General features: G+C 54.6%; 4 protein-coding genes across 9 annotated transcripts; 1 reads left to right on the plus strand and 3 right to left on the minus strand.

Annotated features, from left to right (window-relative positions):
- On the minus strand, positions 1 to 3,723 carry CD2BP2 (CD2 cytoplasmic tail binding protein 2). Of its 6 annotated transcripts, none has more exons than XM_069570878.1 (7): positions 3,470 to 3,723; positions 1,694 to 1,793; positions 1,329 to 1,467; positions 1,046 to 1,203; positions 526 to 961; positions 337 to 443; positions 1 to 249 (listed from the first exon to the last, which is right to left on the minus strand). In XM_069570878.1, the coding sequence occupies exons 2-7, from the start codon at positions 1,766 to 1,768 to the stop codon at positions 139 to 141; spliced, it is 1,026 nt and encodes a 341-aa protein (XP_069426979.1). In that variant the 5' UTR covers positions 1,769 to 1,793; positions 3,470 to 3,723; the 3' UTR covers positions 1 to 138. The 6 variants fall into 6 exon arrangements, with proteins under 6 accessions (XP_069426979.1, XP_069426976.1, XP_069426981.1 ...); XM_069570875.1 differs by having other exon boundaries at positions 3,381 to 3,664; XM_069570880.1 differs by having other exon boundaries at positions 337 to 440; positions 3,470 to 3,638.
- Positions 3,724 to 4,138: 415 nt separating this feature from the next.
- TBC1D10B (TBC1 domain family member 10B) lies at positions 4,139 to 15,217 on the minus strand. The gene is made up of 9 exons (XM_069570874.1): positions 14,039 to 15,217; positions 10,822 to 10,921; positions 10,444 to 10,551; positions 10,237 to 10,343; positions 6,752 to 6,866; positions 6,570 to 6,635; positions 6,166 to 6,355; positions 5,715 to 5,869; positions 4,139 to 5,628 (listed from the first exon to the last, which is right to left on the minus strand). The coding sequence occupies exons 1-9, from the start codon at positions 14,968 to 14,970 to the stop codon at positions 4,993 to 4,995; spliced, it is 2,409 nt and encodes an 802-aa protein (XP_069426975.1). The 5' UTR covers positions 14,971 to 15,217; the 3' UTR covers positions 4,139 to 4,992.
- Positions 15,218 to 15,678: 461 nt separating this feature from the next.
- MYL11 (myosin light chain 11) lies at positions 15,679 to 21,350 on the plus strand. The gene is made up of 7 exons (XM_069570882.1): positions 15,679 to 18,940; positions 19,553 to 19,648; positions 19,901 to 19,976; positions 20,202 to 20,306; positions 20,422 to 20,500; positions 21,016 to 21,064; positions 21,154 to 21,350. The coding sequence occupies exons 1-7, from the start codon at positions 18,938 to 18,940 to the stop codon at positions 21,256 to 21,258; spliced, it is 513 nt and encodes a 170-aa protein (XP_069426983.1). The 5' UTR covers positions 15,679 to 18,937; the 3' UTR covers positions 21,259 to 21,350.
- A 187-nt stretch (positions 21,351 to 21,537) lies between these two features.
- On the minus strand, positions 21,538 to 25,689 carry SEPTIN1 (septin 1). The gene is made up of 11 exons (XM_069570881.1): positions 25,372 to 25,689; positions 25,109 to 25,199; positions 24,930 to 25,016; positions 24,560 to 24,683; positions 24,121 to 24,255; positions 23,907 to 24,024; positions 22,910 to 23,011; positions 22,687 to 22,786; positions 22,338 to 22,503; positions 22,005 to 22,095; positions 21,538 to 21,910 (listed from the first exon to the last, which is right to left on the minus strand). The coding sequence occupies exons 1-11, from the start codon at positions 25,372 to 25,374 to the stop codon at positions 21,824 to 21,826; spliced, it is 1,104 nt and encodes a 367-aa protein (XP_069426982.1). The 5' UTR covers positions 25,375 to 25,689; the 3' UTR covers positions 21,538 to 21,823.
- Positions 25,690 to 27,951: the final 2,262 nt, after the last annotated feature.

Genomic DNA, 27,951 nt, shown 5'->3' on the forward strand with positions numbered 1-27,951 from the left:
TACACAACTAAAGGCTTTTATTGGGAAAAGGAAGTTGACTGAAAAGTGGCCCCCAACATCTTCACTGCCTGAGGCAGCCGGGGCCTCCTCCACAGAGTCCAGCAAAGAAGGGACCACCAAACTGGGCCCTCAGGAGGCTCAGGTGTAGAGGTCAAAGTCAATCCGTTTGGAGTTGTAGAACTGGCCACCCGGGGGGTCCAGCTTCCGGCAATAAACGCCATCTGGGAAGTAGCCTTCGTTCACCCAGGTCTGCAGGAAGAGAGGGCAGAGCTAGGAGAGGACTGATGGGGTGGGGGGAGGGAAAGAAGAGGCACAGCAAAGTAGAGAGAAGCTTACCTGCATCTGGGTGCTGGTGAAGGGCCCGTACAGCTCAGCATCCCCTGTGTTCTCCCACTTATATTCCCACATCACGTCCGCAAGACCATCTCCAGGTGACTCTGCTTCTAAAATAATAGGCCAAGTCATTTGGGCCTCCAGTGGCCTGCCCCCTGCCCACAACCCCCCTCCTCTGCCCTTCAACCTTACCTTCCCTCTGGGCAGGGGTTGGGGTCTCCAGCTCCCCCTCTGTCACTTCCTCAGCAAACATGTCCAGGGAGGGGGGCGGTGTGGGGTCACGGGGTCCCTGGGTCTGGCACGCCAACCCCTTCAGTCGCAGGGCCAACCGTTCCCTTGTCTCCTGATACACTCCCAGGTTGCCCTGGGCCACCATCTGGTCAGCCAAGCCGGAGAGCCGGTCGAGGCGCTGGGGGGAACTGGGCCGCCCGGGCCCCTTGCTGCCTTCTTTGCTTCCCCCTCGGGCTCCCAGACGCCTCAGTGCCCCAGCCACTGTCTCTCTTGGCAACATCAGTTCCAGAAGGCCCTCCAGGAGGGCTTGGGTGCTCATTGGTGTCTGGCCCAGGCTGTCCTCCTCCTCTGAGTCTGACGGCGGCCGCTGATCAGGTGGCCGCTCCCTGATCTTTACCTGTAATGGGAAAACAGGAAGGTTTTATTTCTGACAAACTGCCAGCAAGGCCCAAGCCCAGCCATGCTAATCTCCGGGCCTCACCCAGTCAATGTTATCCAGCCAGCTGTCTCGGATTTGAGCATCCCGGTTCAGGAAATAGTTGCCGTCTGCATCAAAGTGGCCTTCCTCCATCTCTTCCTGCAAGTTGAAGGGTGTGATCCGCACACCTCCCTCACTGGGGAGCGTGGCTGCTTCCTGACCTGTACCCAGACAGACACAAGAATCCCATGCTAGGCATGCAAGAGACAGGAGCCTCCCGTCCTCCACGGCCCCAGAGGTCCCTATTTGTTCCCCCAGCAAAAAGTCAATTCTTGGTACAGCTCACCTTCCACATCCTCTGAGGCCAAGATGTCATATTTGCTGGACCCTTCCTCCTCCTCCTCCTCCTCCTCATCGCTGTCCAAAGAGTGTTTGCCTTTGAAGCGGCTCCCGGGACCCCCTACCCCAGCTACAGGGTCCACCAACTGTGGGCAGGAGACAGAAGTTAAGAAAGAAGCAAGTTACTGGCTATGACCCCAAATACTCTAGAATCTACACTCAAACTGAAAATCTTGCAAAACCATATCTCAGAAATACGCGGAAAAGCTGACCCTTTCCATCCTTTCTTTGTCCCTCTAGATCTCTCTTCTGGCTTCTAATTTTTTTCTCCCTTCACACCGCCACAGAACAGAGGAGTCTGGCCCCCCTCACCTTTTTCTTGGGGACACTGATTTCATCCTCGTCATCATCTCCCACGCCTTGGAAGGTCACTTTCCTCTTTGGCATGACTGGACAGAAGGGCTTTTCCAAACTGAGCAGAGGGAAAGGGTGCAGATTAAGGGAACTGGGTGAGGAGGCAACTCCCCGCGAGGGGGCCCCCTGCACAACAGATCTTTTACTTGGCGGGTACTAGATCCACTTTGGGAAGGGAGTACAGAATCAGGAGCCGAAAGGCGAGCTGGTAGTCCAGAACCCGCCCCTCCCCCCGCCCCTCCCGGGACTTGGCTTAGCATCTAAAAGAGCCGCTGGAGCGGAGACGCAAGAGCGGACGGGCGGAGGAGCTCCTATGGGCACCCCCACCCTTGACGAGAGGAGACGGGCTCCCCCACGTGACCACCCTTATTCCAGGCCCCAGCAGTGCTGGGCGCGATGTGCTTCGCGGGTAAACACCCGCTCCACCACCCCCAGCTTCCTCGGAACCCGAGGGGCCCCGGCAGACCCAGGACCTAGCGCCCTGGCAGCCCCGCTCCTCCCTGCGCCGAACTCCCAACTCCGCGGGGTGACTCCCAACTGTCTTGGGCTGTGTACAAATTAGAAAGGCGGCAGGGCCACGGGGACACCAGCAGTCCCGCCGGCACGCGCTCACCTAAGGATCCAGGAAAGGTGGGGGAAGAAAGGGAGAGAGGGTTTCACCAGGGCTACATCCGGGCCACCCGCCCGCCACCACCCGGAAGAGAACTGCGGAAGGCGGCGGGGAAAGCCGGAAGTGGCTTCACTCGGGTTAGATGAACAACTGAAGGAGCGGGCGGAAGTACGCGCCGCGCGGGGAGAGACGCCCCCTCCCAGAAGTGACGCGAGCCGTGTGGGGCGACTATGGTGAGAAGAGGGGACATTTGAACGCCTAGACCCTGATCGGACGAGGATGGCCGGAAGTGGTCTCGGTTTCCTCCTACAACACTAGAGGCTCTGAAGAGAAAGGGGCGCCCAGGTTCACGATGGAGGAACAAAGTCCCAGCAGGGCCGGTGGGTTCCTGCCCTAGTTTTCTCTTTCCCGGGTTGTCTCCTTTTCCCCACGGCTGGTTCTGCGCCCTTCATCATCTCATTAGAAATCCTGCCTTCCTACTCTTGGCGTCCAGTTGTCCGCCCTTTGCTAGTCCGAGGTGTAGCCTTGCTGTTGTCTCAGAGGTTCTCCTGGGACTTTCCGAACCCAGCTCCTTTTAGGACCCAGGGGAAGTCTAAAATCAGCCGCCTCCTATCCCCTGGCCAAGTTCCTGGTTTCTGAGGTGGGAAGAGTCAAATAGGAGAGGTGGCAGTGGCACCTGTTCCCAGTACCGAGGCCTGAAGTCCCTTGTGCCCTCATCTCAGGTAGGCCTGGGAAAGGGCCGTAGTGGATATCCGCCAACCCCAACCCCAAACAGGACCCCAGCACTACAGTCCTGCCCAGGTTTTGTAATTTGGCCCAAGGGGCAGAGCTGAGGTTGGGAGGTGGGTGGAAGGTCCTTCTTGAAAACTCAAAAGAGTTTGAATCCCTCTAGACCAAGACCAAGACAGTGCCCAGAAAGAGCCTGCTGGAACCAGAGGAGGGCAGTGCTGGGGTACTCCGGATCACCAAATGCCCCACTCCTCCTTTCTCCGCTCCTAGGGTTTCTTCCCACAGTGGGCTACCATGAAACTGCACCGAAAGTCCGTGCTCCGTTTCTTCCGTGGGTACAGAACACAGGCTCCAGACCGGGAGGGCATCCTGCTAAAGAAGGGGGCCCGAAATACCAGTTATCAGCGCCGCTGGTTCATCCTGCGAGGAAACCTCCTCTTCTACCTGGAACACCAGGCTGACCACACACCCCTGGGTCTCATCCTATTAGAGAACTGCCAGGTGGAGCCACGCCTTGGAGCCACAGAACCTTATGCCTTTACCATTCGGACTCCAGGGGGAGATGGTGGGCGGGCCTACAGGCTGGCAGCAGAAAACCGGGAGGAGCTGAGAGCCTGGCTGTGGGCGTTGGCCGGAGCCACCTGGACGCGGCTGGCTGAGCTGCTACGCCCCCTGGAGGCCCAGTACCGGGAGCTGTGCCAGGCAGTTGGCCAAGAGCCCGGCTCACCCCCAGAGGACTGTGGCTCCCCAGCCACCCCCAGGACCCTCTTCAGCTTCCAGGAGTTGCACGAGCACTTTGGAAAGGAGATCCGGATGCTGCAGGCTGTCCACAGACAGTTCCAGGAGGCCAGTGACAACGGAGGCAGCAGATCCCCAGCAGGTGGAGGTGAAGCAGGAACGCAACAACTGTGTTGATGAGTGACTAATAGACTAAAGACCCAAAGGTATCTGCCAAGTCTAGTCAACAGCTTCCAGAGACACCCAGATCCTTGCTAACTCATCACTCCCTCCCTCCTTGTCCTTACTTTAACCCCACTCATCAAGTAACAAGGCAAAAGACAGGCCCAGGTACAACAGCAGGTTCTTTTCCGGTTCCTCAAAGCGGCCGCACAGGGTGGGGGCAGAGACAGAAGAACATGTAAACATTGGGTTCCACCCCCTGGGGCTCAGGGGAAGACCCTTACCCAGGAAGGGGCTGGAGGGTTGGAAGGGACAAAGTGAAAGGCAGGGGCCCTGGTCAGATAAAGCAGGGGAGGCCTGAGAATACAGAGAAAGGTGGGTGAAGAGGAAGGAGAGCAAGGAGGGTGGTGGTGGGAGGTGGGAGACATTTCCTGTTCCAGTGCGTGTCCCCTTAAATAAACTAGAGTGCAAGAACACTGAGGAGGGAGAACCAGAGAACAGAAGATGGAGTGAACACCCCCACCCGGGGCCCACCAGGTCCTCTGTACATAATTACAACACAGAGATGTCCAGAAGGAGAGCAAGAAGAGCCTGGGCCCCCAACCAGGAACTGGGGGAAGACAGGCAGGACTGAAGGGGGTAAAGGAACCCAGCTTCACTTCACGGGTAAGGGGAGTGACTGGAGTGTAAGAATCTGAAAACTGCTGACTCCCACTGCCACAGGTCACCCCTGCGGTGACCAAAGGCCAATCAGGAGAGTGGCACCTGGGAAGGGACCCCAGTTGGGCCGAGCTGGAGGTGAGGTGTCCACTGCTTCCCCAGGGAAATGCAGCTGCCCCCCGTTCTGACTGTCCTGGCCACGTGGGGATCAGCGGCTGGCACGGAGACGGGGAACAAGCCACTTTCCTCAAAAAGAGGGACAGCCTGCCAAGGGCGGGCTGGGAGCAGGACCCCAGGCTAGGTCTGCTCTTGGCTGAGGGAAAAGAGGGGGCCACGTAGTCCAGCCCCAGGGCAGAGGTCAGAAGTACGCATCCTGCCGGGCCTCTGATGCTGAGGACCTGTCCCCGCCGTCCTGGGGGGCAGGCGGTCCATCTGCCTTTCGACGGAGTGAGAGCTTCCTGCCCTGGGCCTTCTTCTCCTGCTTCTGCCGCTCCTTCTCCTGTTTCTGCTGCTCCTTCTCCTGCTTCTGCCGCTCCTTCTCCTGCTTCTCCCGTTCTTTTTCCTGTTTCTGCCGCTCCTTCTCGCGTTCCTTTTCCTGTTTCTGCCGCTCCTTCTCCTGCCTCCGGGCCTCCTTGCCGCTAGGGGCCAGAGGGGCGCTGTTGCCAGTAGGCGAAGGAAGGGATGGACGCAGTCCCTCGGCGGTGACCACGGGCCCTGGGGCAGGCCCCGCGCTGGCCCTGCGGACGGGAGGGGGTGGGGAGGGGACCCCTCCACCTGCCCGGGAGCCCCGGCTCTTGAGGCCAGGGAGGCTGAGGAGGCTGGAGGAGGGGCCCAGGGGGGGCAGCTGCCGCCGGCGCTCCTCGTGGATGGCCCGGGAACCATGTAGTCTCCGTGAGGGCCGATACTGCAGCTCGCCCCGGGTTTCCAGCCACTTCTTGAGCTGGGCTGCGTTCTCTCGCTCAATCAGTGCTTCTGTCACTTGGAGGTTGGTCACCTAGATGGAGAAGACATGGGTACCAGGGTGAAGTGGGGTGGGGATCTACTGAAGCGGGTGTGAGGTACGCTAAGGCCAGGACCTACCTCGTGCACCAGGAAGTCCTCCTGCATGCACTGCTGAGGCAAGTTCCGCAGCTGCTCCATGGTCTCATACATGCCTTGGCAGGAGCGCAGCTTTTCCACCGAGCCCAGCGTGTGCCGCAGCAGCACCAGGGCCACCCGGAAGATGATCTTGACGCCTGCAGGCCCGAAGAGAAGAGGCCATGGGTGATCAGCCTGGGGGGGTCTCAGCCTGGCCCGTGCAGGGGGTACTCACAGCCCCCATCCCTGTGTATTGTTGACCCGACAGATGAGGAAATGGAGGCCTTGAGAAGAAAATGAGCCACCATGGGTTTTAGGTTCCTGGGAGGCAAAGCAAGCTGTGGCTGGTGGCAGAGCCAGTAAGATCAAGTCTCAGTTTCTCCAGCCCCGAGATGGATCTCAGCCACCATGGAAACCCCAGTCCCACTACTGGCCTACGTGGCTACAGAAGTACCTTCACAGAAGAACATATCCCAGACCCGGAGCACTGAAGCCCAGGGCAGGGTGCGGGCGAAGATGCACATGAACCACTCTGTCATGTAGAGCACGGGATCAATGCGCTGCCGTCGCAGGTGCCGATGTGCCAGTGGGGAGGCCCGGCGCAACAGAGCAAAGAAGATCTCTCCGTCCAGCTGAATGGCCTCCTGGAAATGGGATGAACCATGAGAGGCGCCCTGGCTGTGGGCCCCCTGGGGTGGGACTGGCGCTGGCAGTCGGATCCCATCCGTGAGGCGGGAGCCTCAGCTCAGTGGGAGGGCCCAGAGCAGCCAGCCAGAACGGCACAGGGTGAGGCTCAGCCCGCCCCGAAGTCCTAGGGACAAGCCGTAGCCCCAGGCGCACCAGCCTCCACACACTCACCAGCCCTGCGCTGTAGTAACCAGGGAGATACTTGTCGCAGATCTGCACCAGGCACCAAAAGGCTTGCTGAGAAAGACAAGAACAAGGAGGGAGGGGTGGGGCCAGAGGAACAGGGGGCAGGGAGCTCCCCCGTCACCCCTGCAGGCCCAGCCCCTCCCTGACTAGGTCCGGCGTCTGCTGACCTCAGCAGGCATGTGCATGAGCAACACCGCGGCCACGGGGGCCTGGGCCTGGCAGTAGCCCTCGTCGGGCCGGTAGATGGTGTAGGCCTTCAGGATTCGATACAGGTCCTGCTGCCTGTGGGCACGGGAAAGACCATAAAGGCAATCACAGTACTTGGGACTCCCTGCCCCTGAACAAACCCCGACCCCAACCCCACCCCAGACTCCCCCAGAGCTTGTGCAGGATCAACCCCGGAGCTTTACCAGCACACACCTGATGTAGCTACCTTCCTACCTCCTGAGCTTAAGCCAAAGTCTCAGATCATCATGGAGGCTTTCTCCCAGGCTCCAGCCTTCCACCCTTGCTGCACACCCACGTGCTCCCTACCCATTCCCCACAGGCTCTGCTCTCCATCTGCCACCATCCCTAAACCCTCAAGGTCACCTTTTCCAGGAAGCTCTCCTCTGCAGCATCGGCCCTCCTCTGGCACTGTCTGCGTGCTTTAACCTCCCAGCAGGTGCTCTCCCAGGGCAGAGCCTGCCTTATCTGACTGGATTTCATCAGTTTCCCCCCAGGCCAGGGCCTTGGTTCTTTCGGAGTCCTGGGAAGCCAGCTGGGCCTCAGATTTTCCTCTTATCTCTGCATCCAGAAGAATACATGCTCTGCCCCAGATCTGTCCCTTTTGCTTGAGGGTGCTCCATAGCTGTATGAGGGAACTCCAACCCCTCAGCCCCCCATTAGAAAGCAGAGGGCCTGCCACCCCTCCCCACAGCTGGTCATCACATCATATCAACACTAAATTCTGAATTTCATTCGTGTCTAGGCCTTCTCTCCAGCTTCCCTGGTGGCGCAGAGGTTAAAGGGTCTGCCTGCAATGTGGGAGACCTGGGTTCGATCCCTGGGTCAGGAAGATCCCCTGGAGAAGGAAATGGCAACCCACTCCAGTATTCTTGCCTGGAGAATCCCATGGACAGAGGAGCTTGGTGGGCTACAGTCCACGGGTTGCAGAGTTGGACATGACTGAGTGAGGCGGCCTCTCTACCTCCACAGTTACTGAGCAGCTCAGCCCTTCATCTCTTAACCAGGGAAATGTTCATAACCTCCCAGATCTTCTCCCTGCCTCCAGTCACACACTCCTGACCACAGCTTACAACAGTGTTTCTCAAAATTCAGTCACTGAAGTGTGACCTTCATTTGTGCTTTATCTGCACACCGCCCCACTGTTATTTCTCTACTTTGTAATAACATCCATGAAATGACAGGTTTGATATACTAGTTATTTCACCTAATATGTATTAAATATGTAACTTCCACAAGCTCTCATGCTACTTTCACCCACCTGCCTGATTCTGTGCCTCTGCCTCCTCCCGCTGCTATGAGTGAACTATTTGTGAATCTGACCAACCACAGCCTTTCCAATGGGTCCCATCCCTTCTTGCCTACACAGGCCATCCTCCAGCAACCTTCCCATCACTTGGGTATCATCCATTTTTCTCTAACTACAGATGCTGGCAGCATACCAACATGTCATTTCCTCTAGCTTATAAAAAATAAAAAAGTCTATCTACCCAAATTTCCCCTCTGAATATCACACCATTTCTTTCCTGCCTGTTCAGGCAAACCCACCCAGAGTACAGATTTGCTATCCTCAGTTTCTTTCCTCCGATCCTCCATTTGGGCTTTAGTCCTTGCTCCACACAAAACCGCTTTTATCAAGGTCACCAATGACCTCCACATTGCTAAATCCAGAGGTCAGTTTACAGATTTGACTTGACTCGATCCATCAGCAGCAGCTGATCCTGAAACTTCACTTTCCTTCCAGGAAACACTCTCCTGGTTTTCCTTCTAGCTTTTTCCAGTTTCCTTTACAGGTCCTTTCCCATCTTCCTATTCGTGAAATGTTAGCGCTGTACGCTCAGTCTCTGAACACCCTCCTTTCATAGCTACACTTCCTACTTTGATGACCTCATCTAGTCCCATGGGTGAGATCTGGTCCCATCTAGAGGCTGACATCTCTCAACTTCCAATTTATCTCCAGTTTAAATCTCTCCCAGACTTCTCTGGTGGTCCAGTGGTTAAGACTTCACACTCCTAGTGCAGGGGGCACAGCTTTGATCCCTGGTTGGAGAACTAAGATTCTACATGCCAAATAGCATGACCAAAAAAAAAACCTCTCCCTGGATGTTGTGTATATTGTATATCCAGCTTACCTGGCATCTCACCTGGATGTCCAGTGAGTATTTCAAACTTCACATTCACAAAATGAGTTCCTGATACACCCCTCAAGGTTACTTTTCCCCAACCACCCATATCAGTATATTGTAACTACATTCATGCTAGTTTCTAAGACCAAGAACCTTAAGAGTCTTCCTTATCTACTCTCTCTCTCACACACACCACTCCACATCTAATCCACTGGCCTTGGCTCTACCTTGAAAATATATTCAGAGTTCAATCCCTCCTCCCCACAGTTCCACTGCTACCACCCTGGTCTATCTACCACTGTCTCTGTCTGCGATTATGGCAACAGTCAACCTGGTCTCTGTTGCTGCCCTTGTCTCCAATCATCTGTTTTCACCACAGCAGCCAGAACAATCCTAGGGGTTTTTTTGGGCAGAGTTGCACAGTATGTGGGATCTTAGTTCCCAACCAGGAATCCCAGGGATCAAACCCATGCCCCAGGCAGTGGAGTCTTAGCCACTGGACCACCTGGGAAGTCCCAGAATGATCCTTTTAAAACACAAGTCAAATCAGGTCACTTGTAACCCCATCTCCACTCACATTCTCTATTGGCCTTTCTTGCTTTAAACTCTTCTATTTATTACCATTGTACATACGACATATTTTCATTCTTTGTTGTCTATCCCTACTAAAATATAATAAGCCTGGAGAGGGCAGGAGTTTTTATCTTTCATTCACTGCTATCATCTGTAACTAAAACAGTACCTGGAAGCTAGCAGGTGCTTGATAAGCACTTGCTGAGAGGATGAACTTACTGTTAAAGTTTATCCACGTGCTCCCACAAGGAGCTGAGAACCATCTAAAAACATCTGGCACACTACTAGGAAGCGATATATAGACTTCTTGAGGAAGTCTGGCAAACAGAACAAAAATCGAAGGGCCCTGGCACAGCATTTAAGGGCTCTTAACTGCTTTGCCAGCTTCAGCAGCTCTAGCCAATGCCACTGCCCAGACAGAGCTTACATAACCCCCCAGCCAGGAAAAACCCTGCCCCTTGCTCTGCTTCCATCTATCCTTCAAAACATCACTCACATGCAACCTCCCCAATGAGGCTCTAATGTGTCCCACATCCCCCTTACCAATACCCCCACACCACTCCCCCATCACCCCAAGTCAGTGTCTCCCTCCCTGGACCCATCCTTCAGTATGTCTTGACCCTCAATTCATCAAAGACCACTCCTGCAGAATTCCTGGGAGGCAAGAACTGCTTTCAGCCCAGACTTGCGTCCACCCACCACGGACTCACACAATCAGGTTGCCTTACCCGTGCCCGCCTCGAGCAGCAAACATCTCGTGGAAAGGGAACTGGCGGTGCAGGTCCTTCTCAATCACATCCAGCCACTTAGGGTCCCCAGGAGCCCGTTCCAGCTCCTGCAGTGGGACAGCTGAGATTACCTCAGACTCTGGGGGTATGGATGATGGCCCTCACACAGACTCTGTCATTGGCCCCACACCCTGGAGCCGTGCGCACCTCAAACTTGCCCGGGTTCTGCTCCAGGAGTTCCTTGCTATTGGACAGGTACTGCCAGGCCTTGGCTCTGAGGGAGGAGGGGATCCCCTTCCGGCAACGCAGCTTCACCTAAGGCAGGGTGGCCAGCAGGGGAACAGCTTCAGTGACTGCCACAGCCTCCAAGCCTTCCCCTGAAGCCCTCAGGCTCCCTGGGACACCCAACCTGGCCTTCTATCTTTTAAAGTTACTCCTCCCCCAGGCCCAAGAACCACCTACCCGCAACATGGTCCAGAGAGCAGGTAAGACTAGGTTCCTGGGCTTCCCCAGAGCCCATGGGCCCACCCTGTCCTCCCCACCCCCACCACATCCGTGGCCCTGCCCACTACAGCCTTCTCAAACCTTCTGGAAACGCCGTGACAGCCACTTATCCCAGTGACTGAACATCTCCAGCCATTTGAGCTCCCGCTGCCGAGCCACATCCACAGGAATGGAGCTCTCTCTGAGGATATGGGGAGTAGGAAAGAAGTCAGTAGCAGCAGTATAAATCCTGATGCTGCAAGACTGAGGCAAGCCCTCCCAATCTCCAATGAGAGCCCAGACCACAAACACATTCTGTGAGCTATCAACACATCAGGATGTCTGGTCACTCCACCCTCCAAGGCCCTAATTCACCACACTGAAAGGAATTCCCTTTGGACGGAATCTCCGAACAGAGATCACATTCTCATGTTGGACCTCTATACAGAGGCTGTGTTCAAATCCCACTTCTGACACATAAAAGTTGGGGAGAGAGTACAGGATATGTATAAAGTATACTTTGTACTGGGGCTTCTCTGGTGGCTTAGATGGTAAGAACCTGCCCACAACGCAGGAGACACAGGTTCCATCCTTGGGTTGGGAAGATCCCCTGGAGAGGGGAATGTCTACCCACACCAATATTCTTGTCTGGAGAATTCCATGGACAAAGGAGCCTGGCAGGCTACAGTCCATGGGGTCACAAAATGTCATACACAACTTAGCAGCTAACACTTTCACTTTCACTTCACATATTTTACATTAGACCTTCACCACTTACTCACTGTGTGGCCTTGGGCAAGTCACTCTCTAAGCCCCAATTTCCTCATTTGTAAGATGGAGGAAAAAACAGTATCACCTAGCACGGCCTCAATGAGTAAGCAGCAATTATTATCCACAAAATTAAATACAGAACAAATATCTGTCTCCTTAGAAGCAACTGAGTTTCCTTCTACCAGACTCTTGAGATCCCTTGAACCATCTGCAATCTCCTCTACCTCCTCCTCCTTGGAATCACCCCAGATTACCAAGCAAATGAAGCTCTCCTTGCACGGCCTGCTCATTGTTCTAGCAAAGCTTCACACTCAAGATACCACATCAGTCTTAAAACAGTTACTTGGAGGAGCCAGCATTAGGTGAGTGGAATGGAAGAAAGTGCTAGTTCCCAGATAGACCTGAGCTCAAATCCCACTTGTCCCTTAGAAATTGGGGAGTCTAGCAAGTGAGAATCAAGTCTCTTCCTTAATCTGTTAAAAGGGATGCCACCGCCTACATCACCAAGTTAGGGGAGGACTACTGAGAAACTGTATATAGAGGACTGTTAAATGGAAGGTTTAATGTTAGTTTCTTTTGTTCCAGAAGCTCCTTAAACTGAAAGGTGATTTCTCTATCTTAAAAGTCAATTCCAAACTCTACTAAAGGCCAGAAGGAGTAAGATCCCTTTCCGGCCCTCGAAATGTCACAAGCTAGCAGAGGGATGACGGCAATGTGATGAGGGAAACGCAATGCCACAGATGCACGGAAGAGGCAGCTAACTGAAGCAGGGGCAGCAGATATCAGAGAAGGCTTCCTGGAGGAAAGGACATCTGAGGGAAGCCATGAAGGACTGAGTAAAAGATGGCAGGAAAAGGCCAGGAGAAGGGCATTCCTGGCTGATGATACAGCCTGAGTATGAAAGGAGAAAGACTACCATCACTTCAACAGCACACAGCACATGGTGAAAAGTGGGAAAGAGGACCAGAGAGGTTGTCAGGGCTGATAATAAGGAACCTGTGTCTAGGCTAAAGCTTAAACTTTATCCTCTGGACAGTGGGGAGCCGCTAAAAGTTTGTAAGAAAACGTGCCCCACGGTCAGCCTGACCTCAGAAGTAGATTCTGCCAGTGTGAAGATGGGTTTTAGAGGGAGAAAACCACAGAGCAGAGAGTTAGCACCCAGCACGGTGCCTGGTACACAAGAGGGGCTCACTAAAATCCAATTCAATCCAAGTTCCTTAGGGCAGGATAGCGCCATAGGTCACGTGGATCCAAATTATTTGAATGGGGCAATTCACTCGATTGCTCTAATCCTGTTTCTTCATCTGTGAATTAGGTACAACAATGCCTCCGTCATGCATGGGAAAGCACCAGCCTTCCCCACATAGGACCGCGAATGTTGATGCTCGAAGATTTTCTGAAATTTTGTTGTTGTTTTTGGATTATACCCCCTGCATTCTTTAGAATACCCTTCAACAGGGCTTCCCCCAACACCAGGCAGGTCCCCCTGACCCCAACACACACAGCCATGACTAAATTCTCATTCTCCACAATTCAGATCAGTCTGGCTGAATTCCCAGCCTGGGCAAAAGATCCCTCCCCTAGGTGCTCACAAAACCCCGTGATGATCTCCAGGCTAAACCTAACATATGATGTCGAAACCAACGGTTTAAGTATTTGTCTCTCCCTCTAGATGATGAGCACCTTGAAAAGCCCATTTGATCCTTGGTACCCAGCACAGGGCCTGGCACCGGGGTTCTCTGGCGAAGCTGTACACTGAACTGACCAGCAGGTTAAAGGGGTACAGGACCAATGGGGAGCATCCAAAGAGAGGAAAGGAAGAAGTCAGAAGTAATTACACCCCCACCTTAGGAGTGACTCAGGCGCCTGGAGGGAACTAGGAAAGAGTAAGCCCGGCTAGGGAGATGAGGAAATGGGGAAGAGGCCTCCCCCACCCCCTTTCCTTCAGTGAAGACACAAGCCTGCTCTTCTGTTTCACAGAGATGCCCTGCCTTCGGGTCTCTCTTCCATCAGACTTCCCCAACTCATCACCCCATCAGACCTAGGGCTACGGGGGAGAGGTGCTTGCACCCCTCCAGACTTTGCCCCTAAGGGACCAACGATCTCTATCAGAACCCCTGTCTGGTCAAACCTCCAGACTATCCGGCCTGTAGCTGGAGACTCCCATCAAGGAGCTGGGACAACCGGAGGTATCATCTCATTCTACCTTTCACTTCACAGAGGAGGCAAGTGAGGCCCTAACTCCAATGGGGAAGGCACTCACTCAAGGGCGTGCAACACACCACCAAAGGCAAGGCTTAGACTCAAACCCAGAACTCCTGACACCTGGTCTGAAACCTTAACAGGCTGGTGCCACAGAAATGGATGTTCTAGGATCCATGCCTCAGGACGCTCTAGGCAGGATAGGATCCTTAAGCATCCCACTCCCACTGGTCACTCCCTGGATCCTCAGAGAAGGATGCGCCAAGAGAGTGTAGGCAAGGTGTATCCTTTCCTCCCCATCCCGCCCCACCTCTGCTTCCTTGAAACAGGCCCACTGGGTACTCACAGGCTGCCTGAATACTGGCTGCCCCCAAGGAAGCCGTACTTGTCCGTCTTGCGCAGGGCCAGCCCGTTTATCTCAGAGTCTGAGCCCATGGAGCTCACATCATCCGCCAAGGACTCCAGGGTCCCAGACATGAGGCTCACGGAGTCCAAGTAGCTCAGGGTGTCTGGGGCCTGCCCTCGAGGCCCAGAGATGCCAGGTCCCAGGCTGGACATGGAGCCTAGGTCCTGAGAGTTTTCAGCGGGCTCCGGAGCTGGGGTCACCGTCACGACAGCTACCTGGGCCTCACATGACCCTGGAGGGCCTGTGCCAGGCCCTGAACGGTCCTCGGGAGCCTGTCCGGTTGATGCTGATGTTGCTGCCGCAGCTCCATGTCCACTTGTCACCTGTCCTGCTGTCACAGCTGCAACCCGTGCAGTCACACCTGAGGCCACTGTGGTTCCCGGCTTGGGGGCGAGAGGGGGTTTGGCTGTCAGGGCCCCAGGAGCCGTTCTTGAAGGGGTCCTGGTGAGGGTCCCGGGTCCAGGATCGGGTGAGGGTATAGCCTCCTCCGTCTTCGGAGGGTCTGCCCCTGGGGCCTGAGCCACGGACATCTCGGCTCCAGCCACAGCCTCGGGCACCAAGGGCTCCGGGCTGGAGACCTGCGCCCTGGGGGCATCGGGTGAGGCCTCCAGAGGCAGTGTCACCTCCGTGCTGCCTGTGACCGTCGGGCTGGGAGCCGAGTCTGAGGTCTGGGTCGGACCCGGTACCCATGCGGGCCGCGCCTCCCCGGGGGCCACCAGGGTGACCGGGGCCGAAGTGGCCGTGGTCACTGGCGGCCCCGGAGCCACCACCAGGACGGGCCCGGCCCGAGAGCCGCGGGGCGGCGGCGAAGGGGCCGCGGGGGCGCCATGACGGCGCGGCGGGGCCACCAGGGGCGCCGGGCCCGTCTCCATGTCCGCGGGCCGCCCCTCACATCCCCCCGCAGCGGCGGCCGCAAAAGGCGCCGCCCCTCAGGCCGCTCCGCGCCGCTCGCCGAGGAAGGGGAGAAGGCGAAGGGCGCGGCCCGGCTCGCGCCGGGGTCGAGGGCGGCGCGCGGGCGGCTGCCCAGCGCGCGGAGCCGGGGAAAGGGTCCCGGGGCGCCAGGCGCCGGGGTCTCGCTCGCGCCCTCTACCTCCCTCTCGCTCTCTCGCCGCCGCCCCCTCCCTCCCGCTTCGGGCGAGTGGCCGACCTCGCGCCTGCGCACACGCCCCGGTGCCGGCCAAGCGGCCTGCTTCTCGGCGCTTCACGCCTGCGCACGGGCAGTCCCATCGCGCTCCTTTTTTCTCCCGCCTCGTCAGAGGTCTTGGACGAATAATAGGAGAGAGGGAACTGGGTTTCTGCCAATCGTTGGGAGGGTGGGTGGGGCTGGAGGTGGGAAGGGGTGGGTAATTTGGGAAGAGGAAACAGAGAAGGCGGAGGGTTATAAAACCAATGAGAGGGCGAGTGAAACCCAGCGGAGGCGGGACGAAGGCATTAACTAGTAGGAAAGCGGGAAGCCGAACCTCCTGGCCAATAAAGATGACTGAAGAGTGACAGACCGTGGAAGGAGGCGGGTGCTGTGCGAGAAGAGGCGGGCCTATGTAAAAAAGAATGGTTAAAAGGGAGCCAATGGAAAGGGAAGTGGGAGGAGGTCAGGTTGACAGAGAAAACTATTTGGGCGGTGACAGACAGTATCCGCAGTCAATAGCAGCTGAGGGATTCTTTGGGTGTCCCAAGAAGGTCCGGAAGAAATGACAGCTGCGAGGGGCGGGCCAAATTTGCGATTAATTTGCCTTGTCAGCCAATGAATGCATCCTCTCATTTTAGTGATAAGGAAGGAAGAGAGACAGCTGTCTCAGCCAATGGCAACATCCAAAGGAAGGGGGTGCTACCAGCAGGCGGTGCCAAGCCAGGGATGTCGGTGACAGTCGGAGACAAGCGCGGGAGGGGGTGACAGTTGGGGACAGCGCTGAGAGGGGCGGGGTTCGGGAGCATTGGTGAAACCCTTAGCCAATAAGCGCCACGCTGCCCTGCCTGAGTCCTCTCTTGGACCAGTTCTTTCAGCTCCCAAACCCACCACGGGGCACTTGATTAGGTGCTCTCTGATCGAGTACTCTTGCCCTTCACTCTGTCTCTGATTCTTATCCCAGTCCGCTACAAACTCCAGGTGACTATAACAAGAGCCCCCAAATCCTGTAAGTGACTTATCCTTCTGGATCCACCATTTCCTGCGGGTATCCCAACCCCTAGGTCCCTGTCCTCAGATCCATCTATCTGAGCTCCTCCCAGAATCCAGGCTCCGGTTCCTCAGAACTCATCCTCTGAGTGCCCCCTCCATTCTAGTGGAGATCCCAGACCCCAAATCATGGATTCCCACTACCATGAACTCTCATATCTCTGTTCTTATTCTTTGGAGGATGCAGAACAAACCCTCTGGACGCCTCTCATTGACACACCGTTCTGTGCTCCTCCTTTTCTGCCAGGAAACCAGACCCCAATCTCATAATCCCTCTACTCCCCCCGCACCCCACCCCAGGCTACCCTAGACCACAAACACAAAGCCCAGACTTTACCAGCCCCTCCTCTCTCTGGGCTCCATCTCCCTGGGGCCCAGGATTCAGGATTCAGCCCCAGAAGGGCTCCAATTTCTGTGCAAAATCCACCATCCTGAAATTTCAGTCAGGCCTAGCTAGCTCCCAGTTTCACAGTTCCTTGGTCTCTGAGTTCTCTGAGGCTCCTTTCCCCAGCTCAGACTCAGATCCTGTGAACTCCAGTGTCTGAGATCTGCCGCTCTTTATCTCATTCTTTTCAAACTCCCCACTTTCCATTAGGCCCAAGCTTCCTAAGTACTTCCTCCATTCCCTTCTATTGAGTTCTCCTCCCCTCCCACAACCCAGTAAGAAGTGGGCTCTTCCCTGAGCCTGGATCCCCATGGTAACCTTATAAGGTGAGGCAGCTGTTGACTGAGGCAGGGAGGGCCCAGTGCAGGAGGCCAAGGGCAGCTGCTAAGTTTAGGGTGGCTCCTTCTCCCTTCTTAGAGACAACAGGTGGCTCGACCTCAGTGCCCAGAAAAGAAACTGTCTTAGAGGCATTGGCATGAGTCTGGAGGAGGGAGCCGGGAGGAGGCAACTTCTTCAGGACATCAGGTCCTAAACGGAGCAGGAGGAGGAGGAGACATAGGTGTCCTTGCCAACCTTGAACCTTCTGGGGCTTCCTCAGCCACTATTTCCCCAGGCCTCCACTGTATGGAATGGACAGGCACTGAGGCCCAGAGGGTTGGGAGAGAGGACCTCAGAATCTCACGGTCAACCAAGCTGGTTCTTGCCCAGATTGGAGAGAGAAGCCATTGGCCATCCAGCCACCAAGGTGGAGGTGATTAATTAGCTTCTCTCTTGGTGTCTTTGACTCCCCTCCTCTTGAGTTCCAACTTTTACATCCATATCCAAAAAAGTGATTAAAGACTCACACTAGACCATGTCTTTCTCCTGTTTCAAAACTTTTCAAGGCTCTCAAGGTCTCAGCCCTCAGTCCAATCTCTGGTGTCCAGGTCCTTGTATCCTCTGCTCAAGCCCCATCCCAATTCTGGCGATCTGAATACTTCTGATCTTTGATTTTTCCAGGTCTTTGCCCATCCTTGCCCTCCACTTAGCATGCCTGTTCCTGCACTTCTACCCGACACTTCTAGCGGCCTTCATAAGGTCATTTCAGTATTCCTACACAGGCCTGCTATGCCCTCTACTTCTGTATTCCAACTGGTGTGTCATTTTCTGCATTTACCCTCTCTCCAGAGCTAGACTGTAAGTTCTACCAAGGCAGGGCCTGAATATTAATTGTAATGATTGTAAGAATTCCCTGGATGTCCAGTGGTTAGGACTCCAGGCTTTCACTGCCAAGGGCCCAAGTTCATTCCCTAGTCAGGGAGCTAAGATCCCACTAGTTGTGCAGTGCTGCCAAAAAAAAGAAATTATAACGATCATACATCACTAATTGTTTCCCAATATGTTCACATCCACAAGTTCTTTGGCCTGGGAATTACCTTCCCATTTTACAGAGCAGGAAACCAGGGCCCAGAGAGTTGGAACACAAAACCCAATGTCACAGAGCAGGCTCGCTGCTCCAGGCTGTCTAGTCTCTTCATACTTAGTGATTCCATGCCCCACATCTTCCCTCACAGACTGCCCCCTCTCCTTGAAGGGGATGTAGACTTCCTGATCCTTCAGCTTCCCCAGATAGCTCTCTCCCACTTTTAATCTGTCACTACCCAAATACATACATACTCTTGACTGTGAACTCCACAATGGAGGAGGACTGTGTTTGCCCAAGTGCACCCACGTGGTGCGCTTGGAGGGACAGCAAGGGGTGTCTTTGGTCAGCCTTCAGCCTCCCTTCTCCAACGCCTCCATGTTTGATCAGACCCAGATCCAGGAGTTCAGAGGTGAATATGGGGAGAAGGGAGACTGAAGTATGGTCCAGTGCCTGGTACACTATTGCTGCTTAATAAATTTACTGGGTTTAAACCTTGCAGGGATACAGGAGCTTGGTTCCTCTCTCTCCTAGTCCTGTGTCTCAGCCTGGGCCCTCTCTGAACACTGGCACATTCCAGCTTCCTTTGGGGAGAAAGAACATCCCTTCCTGCCCAGGTCCTAGCAAGACATGTCGCCCAAGACACCCTCCCTCCTTTGTCCCTCGCTAGGCTCCAGCTGCTGCTGGCCCTCCAAGAAAGGAGAGGCCCTGAGCTGGGCTATTTTCGTATCTGGGGTGGGCACCCACAGGGCTAAGGTTACAGTGGTATGTTAAGGGCTCCCTGGGGCAAGACTATATAACTCCAGAGGGAGTGCTCCAGACGGACTCTCTGCTCCTTTCCAGCCAGAGCTGCTGCCTTGATCCCAGGAGACCTAAAACATGGTGAGTGAGAATCCCCCAGCCCAAGATCAGATTTCTCAGACTTCAGGGCAGCCTCACCCATTGAAAGAAAGGAGCTGGTTCCAAGTCTGGCAAGAGGAGAAAAGATGAATCTTCCCTTTCTTGGTATCGTTAATGGGGAATATATAGAAGGATGCCCTAAAGGACCCAACCAAGGATAATCTGCCCAGACACTCCACTCTCAGGAGCCCAGTCCCTCTGAAAGCACACTCCTTCACCTTCCTATATCCCCTGGAACCAGCCAGGCCAGGATTCCCATTCCCATTTTATAAATGAGAAGGTAGAGGTTCAGACAAGGTGAATAAGTGGATCATGGACACACAGCAAGTCTAGGACTCAGAGGAGCCAGGCTCAGGGCATTCAGAAGGCAAGAAACATTTCCCTTGTTGGGCAGGGTGGAAGGATGGGTACTTGAGGGCTTCAGATAGAAATTTGACAATCCAACTGAAACAAGTCCCCTCAGCAAAGAGTCGTAAGGAAGGGGAAGCCTAGAGCCAGAAGAGTTGCTTTAGAAGAATGAACTTAAAGAATCCACCAACTCCAGAGGAGTAAGGATGGGTCCACGAACCCCTCTGCCCAACCCTCACCCTTCAGGCACCCAAGAAGGCCAAGAGAAGGGCAGCGGCAGAGGGCGGAAGCTCCAATGTCTTCTCCATGTTTGATCAGACCCAAATCCAGGAGTTCAAGGAGGTAAGTGTGGGGAGAAGGGAGACTGAAGGCTAACCAAAGGCACCCCTTGCTGCCCCTCCCCCCACCCCTCCCTGGAATGTGCACCTGTTTGGGGGAAGGAGAAGGGCTTACATTCCTTACTCCCCTCCCTGCTTGGAGTGTAAGAGGACCTCTGGCTGGCAACCAGAATCTCAGAATCTGATCTGCCTGGAGTAAGGATGCTGAAACTTGGCCATGGGAGACCTAATCTCTCCTTGCCTCTGCCCTCCACAGGCCTTCACAGTAATTGACCAGAACCGGGATGGCATTATTGACAAGGAAGACCTGCGGGACACCTTTGCAGCCATGGGTGAGCTGCCTCCTCTACCTGTAAAGATTCAAGGCTGCAGAGTCCTGGGAGTTCAGCAGCTGTGGGTCCCAGTCCTGCCAGGCCACCTTGGGACTCAGTCTATCCCGGATAAAATTGGATGGGATAAAAAAATAAAAATGGATGGGATGATCTGAATTTATAGGAAGCATTATTCTCTGGCTGCAAGACCCCACTCCAGCCCCTGCTTTCCCAACCCTGTTCCAGGGCGTCTCAATGTGAAGAATGAGGAGCTAGACGCCATGATGAAGGAAGCCAGTGGGCCCATCAACTTCACTGTCTTCCTGACCATGTTTGGGGAGAAGCTCAAAGGTGAATGAAGTATGATGTGTCCTTGGTCCAACACCTCAGCTGCCTCTCCTCAGAACTTTCAGGGACTGACCCTTTAGCAACCTTTCAGCTACATGTGCCCTCTGACCCCCTCTAGGTGCCGACCCTGAGGATGTGATCACTGGAGCCTTCAAGGTCTTAGACCCTGAGGGAAAAGGCACCATCAAGAAGCAATTGTAAGTGACACGCTCCAGCTGCTCCCACACAGAAAGCCTCTTTCAATTCCCACCAATAACAGGCACTGCCAGTGATAAGGGTGGCTCAGACAGTAAACAATCTGCCTGCGCAATGCAGGAGACCTGGGTTTGATCCCTGGGTTGGGAAGAACCCCTGGAGGAGGGCATAGTAACCCATTCCAGTATTCTTGCCTGGAGAATCCCTTGAGAAGCTCTTCAGAGGAATCTGGCAGGCTACAGTCCATGCGGTCTTAAAGAGTCGGACACGACTTAGCGACTAAGCACCGCACAGCACAGGGATAAGGGAAAAATCAGGACTGTGGAAATGGGCGATGGAACACAGGAAGAAGGGCAAAACGGGAGGTCAGAGTGTTTGGGAGACCAATGAGGAATCCAGAGTGACCCTGGTTTTCAAGATGAGACTGGGAATGGCAAGGGGGATGAGGTGGGAGGGCGTGGAAAGGAATCACGAAGTCCAGTCTCAAACCTCCCGTATATCGATCACCTCTCTCCAGCCTGGAGGAGCTGCTGACCACGCAGTGTGACCGCTTCTCCCAGGAAGAGGTGAGTGGAGGAGGGGTCTGGAGAAGCGGAAGGATGGGGGAAGGGGAACGTAAGGAACCAGTTGGTGATACTCTGCCTGTTTTCCACAGATCAGGAACATGTGGGCTGCCTTCCCCCCCGACGTGGGCGGCAACGTAGATTACAAGAACATCTGCTACGTCATCACGCATGGCGACGCCAAGGACCAGGAGTAGAGCGGACCCTTTTCGGCCTCTGCTAGTCAAAGCCTTCCTGCCAGTCCGATCTCCCCACCCAGACTAATAAATTGAAAGGGTCTCGTTTCTTATCCGCGGCGCCTTCAGTGCGTTTGTGTGAATGGGATTCAGGTGGGAGGCTGGGCAGACACACCGGCTGGCACGAAAGGAGTGCCCAGCAAATGAATTAATAAATGGTGGCCCGGAGGCTTGGGTGGAGCGGTTCCACCCGCTAAACTCGCACTTATTCCCGCTGGGAAAGAGAAGACTTGCGTGCCCTCAGAGAAACTCAGTTTTTATTGAAGTCACGGATAGGGAGAAGTGGGGAGCGGATGCGGGTGTTCAGGGTTGGAAGACGAGGTCGCGCTCCAGAAGTGAGCTCGGGCGGAGCCAAAGGCGGGGCTACAAATTCCAGGATTGGGAGAACCTGAGAACCCGCCCCTTAGAAGGGCGGGCCTTACAGGCTGGGGCTCCGGGATTAGGCGCCTGGCAGCCTGGGGCTCAGGGATTGGACAAGAGACGAACCGAAGGCGGAGGCGAGGTAGAGAAAGCCCCGATGGGGGCCTCAGAGAGCGTCGGACTGCTCGCCTTGAGCTTGGCTCAGCTGCATCTGGGCCTGCATCTTCTCCAACATCTCTTGCATGCGGCGCAGCTGTGCGGGGCAAGATTGCAGGCATTGGGTCCGGACGAGGCCAGAGAGGGGCTCCAAAGAGGACTTGGGAGTCTTGGTCTGGGGGAAATCTCACCTCTTCGTCTTTCTCGCGAATCAACTTCTCCGTGTCTGCCAGAGGCAGCATGGGCAGCGGGATCTCTGTGGCGCTTTGGCGGGAAAGCTTACTAGGGGATGGGAGAGAAGGCAAGGAATCAAAGGCGAGGGCCTTGGTTGAGTCATCGCTGCAAGACAGGATCTGGAGTTAGTTTGGAGTCTAAGATGCGGAGCCATATCCTTAGGTTAGGGAGGTAAGCAAAGGGGATGGGGAAAGAAAGGCCCTGGGAGAGAGGTCTAGAAGGTGAAGTCGAGGTCATGGAGAGGGAGGGTGGGGCCTTGGAAGCACCTAACTCTCCGCGCTGGCTCTCACCTACGGCTGGCTCGATCCCGCGCCCCAGGCCGGGCCAGGCTCTGTAGGCAGCGGGCCCGGTAGCCCTCGTAGAGCAGGTCGTGCGTCACCTCCTTCAGGTCCTGCAGGTGTGTCTGCACGAGCATCCGTCGCAGGTTCAGGAAATCGCAGTGATGTGGATTCTCCACTGGGGGGCGGACCCGCGAGCGTCAGGGAACTTAGATCGGGTGGGCTGCCCAAGGACCTCTCTTGGGGCTCCTAGGACCCCTGGGACCAGAACTTTCCCCAACTTCACATGTTGGGTACGGTTAGCTGGGAGGCGGCCTGGGCTCCCTGCTGGCCTCAGGACGCGTACCCGGCCTTAACTTACCCTCTACAGTGCCCCAGGAGTAGTGGCGTCCTCTCACCGGTCGGGGCCCGCCATCCCGCACTACTTCGCAGGAACCGACGACGGCAAAAGGGATGCTTTCCTAGAGCGGAGGAGTCAACGATCTCCATCCTCTCCCCTTCCCGTGGACAGAAACCTTTCTCAGCTCCCACCTCCACATCCGCCTCCCCTGGCTTCTCAGTCTCGTCCTGTTTTGCCTCTGTACCTTCATCTCCGCATCCTGCCTCTTGAAGTCTTCATCCTCATCAGAGTCACATTCGGGGAACTGGTAAATATTGATCTCTTCCTCCTTCAACTGTTCCCGGATCTTGGAGGAGACAAATGCAGACAGAAACACAGAGGCTGTGAGCCACAAAGGCCACCAGAGACAGTGAAATCTAGATACAGACATAGGATGAAAGAGACAGAGAGGAAGGCGTGAAAAACAAAGATGGTGAGAGATGGGCATCCAGGAAGACTGAAAACAAAATCTCAGACGATGAAAGAGACATGCTGCTGCTGCTGCTAAGTCGCTTCAGTCGTGTGCAACCCCATAGACGGCAGCCCACCAGGCTCCTCCATCCCTGGGATTCTCTAGGCAAGAACACTGGAGTGGGTTGCCATTTCCTTCTCCAATGCATGAAAGTGAAAAGTGAAAGTGAAGTCGCTCAGTCGTGTCCGACTCTTACGACCCCATGGGCTGCAGCCTACCAGGCTCCTCCATCCATGGGATTTTCCAGGCAAGAGTACTGGAGTGGGGTGCCACTGCCTTCTCCATGAAAGAGACAGAGGATGAAAAACTGAGACCTTACCCTAAGAGGGAAAAGACTGATGTTTGGGAAGTTTTGAAGGTGAGCAGACACCAAAAGACCAGGAGAGAGAGACATAAGTGGAAACAGTGGGAGAGGGCGCTGAAGAAGTGGGGAAATGGGGGCATGGTGAGCATCCTGGGGCCAGACGGATAACATGGGTCGTTATGTCCACACTCCTGCCCTCAGATCTTAGCCAAGCATCCAGCCCAGGGATTCTATTCTGAGCCTCCAGAGATGTGGCTTCCTGAGGCAGCTTATGACCCACCTTTCTCAAAAACTTTCTTCCAGTCTAGCCTGACACATCACGCTCCGAAAAGGCTACCCCAAGATCAAAGAAGTCAAAGCTGAGTTCAGCTTTTGTCATGACTTGGCTTCATGTGCAGACCAAAGGTCAGAAGCCACCACACATACCTTCTGTTTGAGGGCCTGTGTTTCCTTTGGCATCAGGGCATCTGCTTTGCCAATGACTGGGATGATGTTGACCTTCTCGTGCACCGCCCGGAGAAAGGCCACATCTAGGGGACGGAGCCTGCACCCAGAAATTTGTCAGGGCTCAGTTTCAGGGCACAGAGACCCGCCCCCCGCCCTCCCCAAATGTCCCAACCCCCTAGGGTGTCCCACAGACCCCCGGCCAAAGGGTGAGATGAAGTAGAGGCAGCAGTGGACACGGGAATCCTGGATGTTCTTCCGGTTCAGGCCACTCTCATCCCGAAGATACTGCTCAAACTGCTCCTCGATGAAGCGCACCACAGGCAGCCAGCTGGGGGTGCGGGGAGAGTGCCGGCAGTCAGAGATCTGGACCGCAGTGGAGGGCAGGGGGCAAGGCTAGCCAGGACTGTGGGGGTGAGAAGCAGGGTCTTTGGCTTCAACCAAAGATGTCAGAGGGAACTGGCAGGTGAGATGTTGGGAAACACAAGGCGTTTTGGGCCCCAGGACCACCAGAAACAGCTCCTGCTGTTGCAGGGACGTGAGTAGGGCAGGGCAGACCAGCCCTGAATCCGACCCCTCGATCTCAGAGTAGCCACATTGGGAAGCTGAGCCCTGAGCTCTCCCCCATTCCTCACCAGTCTGAACAGTCCACTGAGTCCCCAAAGCCAGGTGTGTCCACCACAGTCAGCTTCACCTTAATACCCCCCTCCTCGATCTCCACGCCCCGGCGCTCGATGGTCAGCGTTTGCGTCAAGCGAGCTATGAGGATGGGGAGAGGTCAGGGAGCTGGCGAGGGGTCTGAAGCAGGACTAATTTCCTTTCTCAGACTCACAGTTGCCCCCCACCCATTTTTCAGGGGAGGAGACTGAGTCTCAGAGAAAAGCAGTGAGCTGCCTGAGTTCCCCAGAATGTCATGGGAGACCCAGAAGGAAAGGAAGAGTGTGCAGTCTGGGAGGAGAGGGGTCAGAGGGCGTGGGCAGCGTGGTGAGGAGAGGGGCATCTTACCACTGGCTTCTGGTATTTGCCGATCCTCATAGAGGTTGGTGAGAAATAGGCTGTTGATGAGGGTAGATTTTCCCAGGCCTGACTCCCCTGTGGACAGGTCAAGCCCAGCTGGTCAGGTGAGGGGACAGCCAAGGTCTCTTGAGGACCCCCTACCAGGCCCCTCTCCAAAACCCTCAGACCTGCCACCATGAGTGTGAAGTCAAAACCCTTCTTGACAGACTTGCGATGCAGCTGGTTGGGGAGGGCGGCAAACCCCACATACTCCTTGTCCTGTTGGTGAGGGTGGACGATATGAGGCTGCTGGGGGTGGCAGGCAGGGTCCCCCAGTATGACCTGATCTCAGAGGCTAGGAGAAGTCAGCCTACTGTGGGTGGACCTGGACCTGGCTACCCTGGGGTCTGGGGACGGAGAGATGCCTGGATTCCTGGGCGTAAGGACTCACCATGGCCCCGATAGCTGTTGCTGCACCTGATAGCTCTCCCCACTTCCTCTGGTGGGGCAGGAAGTTGAGGGCGGCAAACAAGGGGGCGGGCAGTATAGGATCTGAGATGCTCCAACTGGCCCAGAGAGTGGGGAAAACCAAGATCGAGAACAGCTGGTTCTCGATTCTTGGGTCCTTTTGCCCATCACCCTGATAGGAAGCCTCAATCCCTCTGTTTTTTCTACACGTTTATTCCAAGCCCCGCTGTGGCCCCATCACCCTGATGGAAGGTAGGGTTTAAGCAGAGAGGAAGGAAGTGGGTTGGTCTCTCTAGCAAGTGAGGTGAAGGCTTGGATAAAGACAGTTTAAAACAGTTTCAGCCTGGTGCTCTGTGATGACCTCGAGGGGTAGGATGGGGGTGGGGTAGGGAGAAGGCTCAAAAGAGAGGGGATATATATATATACTTATGACTGATTCATGCTGTGGTATGGCAGAAACCAACACACCATTGTAAAACAATAATCTTCTAATTAAAAAATAATAAAATTTTAAACAATTTCCAAGGGTCTGAGTGGACCAAAAGCAATAAGATTGAGGGTAGGAGGGACTATCTATTTTCCTCCCCAGCTCATGCACTGGATTCTTAAAAAAGGACTTCAGGTCTTTGGATTTTACTGCCAGAGAGTCTGCCTTCAGAATCCTAGCGAAGGCACTCCTCTGCTCAAAACCCTTCACGGACTTCCCGGTGATCTTAATCAAGTCTGAGAGTCCTGGCCAAAGCCTCCTGCATCTGACCTCATCACCTCCTCTGATTCGCCCTTGGCAAGTGCCCACATCCTTGGCTCTGTCTACGATTTTGTTTATTTTTGCCTGTGCTGGGTCTTAATTGCTGCAAGGGCTTCTCTCTAGTTGGGACGTACAGGCTTCTCATTGCGATGGCTCCTCTTGATGCAAAGCACAGGCTGTAGGCGCAAGGGCTTCAGGAGTTGCAGCTCCTGGGCTCTAGAGCAGTCTCAGTAGTGGTGCACAGGCTTAGTTACTCCTTGGCATATGGGATCTTCCCAGATCAGGGATGGAACCCATGTCTCCTGCACTGACAGGTGGATTCTTTACCACTGAGTCACCAGGGTAGCACCCTTGGCTCTGTCTATATTGGACTTTTCCTTCTTCTGCACCAGGTGAACTCTGTCTTTCAAGAGTTTGATTCAAAGGGTTCTTCCTCCTTTATGAAATCTTCCCCACCCACAAAAGGAAGAGTCATTTGCCGTCCTCTGGACTCGCCAGCACCTTTCATAGCCCCTCCAATGCCCACCTTTGCTTACCTGGCTGTCTCTTCTACTCCTGGCTGAGCTTTCTGAGGGCAGGAACTATGTCTTCCTAATGTTTACATCCCTGGTGTCTTGCACAGGGCCTTCGTGGTGCCAATAAATAATATACCAGATGAATGAATGCATGAAAGAGTGAGTGATTGAAATTAGTTAGGGAAAAGGCAGGGAGGCTACAGAATGTGTAAAAGGAACTTGTCTTTGGAGTCAGAAAGAACTTCCCAGACCTCAGTTCTACCACTTGCTGTGTGATCTTGGGCAAGTCATTTGCCCTCTCTGAACTCCATTTTTTTCATAGTAAGATGAAACGCACACACTTAGACTTTTTATCAGGAATCAGTGATTTTGGATGACACAGGCTTTGGAGCTAATCATTTATGTAAACAACATACCATATATACATATATATATTAATATATATGTACACCTGTTGTTGTTGTTTAGTTGCTAAGTTGTGCCTGACTTGTTTGCAACTCCATGACTGTAGCCCACCAGGCTCCTCTGTCCAGGCCAGGTAAGAATACTGGAGTGGGTTGCCATTTCCTTCTCCAGGAGATCGTCCTGACCCAGGGATCGAACCTGCATCTCCTGCTTGGCGTGCATGTGCACGCGCACGCGCGCGCACACACACACACACACACACACCAACTTTAGAACTTATAAACTGAATGATCTCTCTGAACCTTAATATGACCTATAAAGCACTGTTTGGTCTATGTGTGTGTGTGCGTGTGTGTGTGTGTGTTAGTCATTCATTCGTGTCTGACTCTGCAACTTCATGGGCTATAGCCCACCAGGCTCCTCTGTCCATGAGATCTTCCTGACAAGAATACTGGAGTGGGTGCCATTCTCTTCTCCAGGAGATCTTCCCGACCCAGGGATAGAACCCACGTCTCCTGCATTGCAGGCAGATTCTTTACCATCTGACCCACCAGGGAAGCCCATTGCTTGGTCTGGATCCTGCCTATTGCTTCAACCCCATTTCTGTCCTTCACTCCTTGTGGTTCTATTTTTCATTTCCCATTTAGCCCCTGTTGTGTCCCCCCTCCCACCTTCATGTGTTGGAGCCCTTACCCCCATGACTATATTCGAAAGTAAGACCTTTAAGGAGGTAATTAAGGTTAAATGAGGTCAGGAGGGTGGGGCCCTGATTGGATAGATCTGGTGTCCTTATAAGAAAAGACACCAGCAATCTCTGCGCATGCACAGAGAAAAGGCCATGTGAAGACATAGTGAGAAGGTGGCTGTCTGCAACCCAAGAAAAGAGGCCTCACCA

Source organism: Ovis canadensis, chromosome 24, assembly GCF_042477335.2.
Source record: "Ovis canadensis isolate MfBH-ARS-UI-01 breed Bighorn chromosome 24, ARS-UI_OviCan_v2, whole genome shotgun sequence".
NCBI lineage: Eukaryota > Metazoa > Chordata > Mammalia > Artiodactyla > Bovidae > Ovis > Ovis canadensis.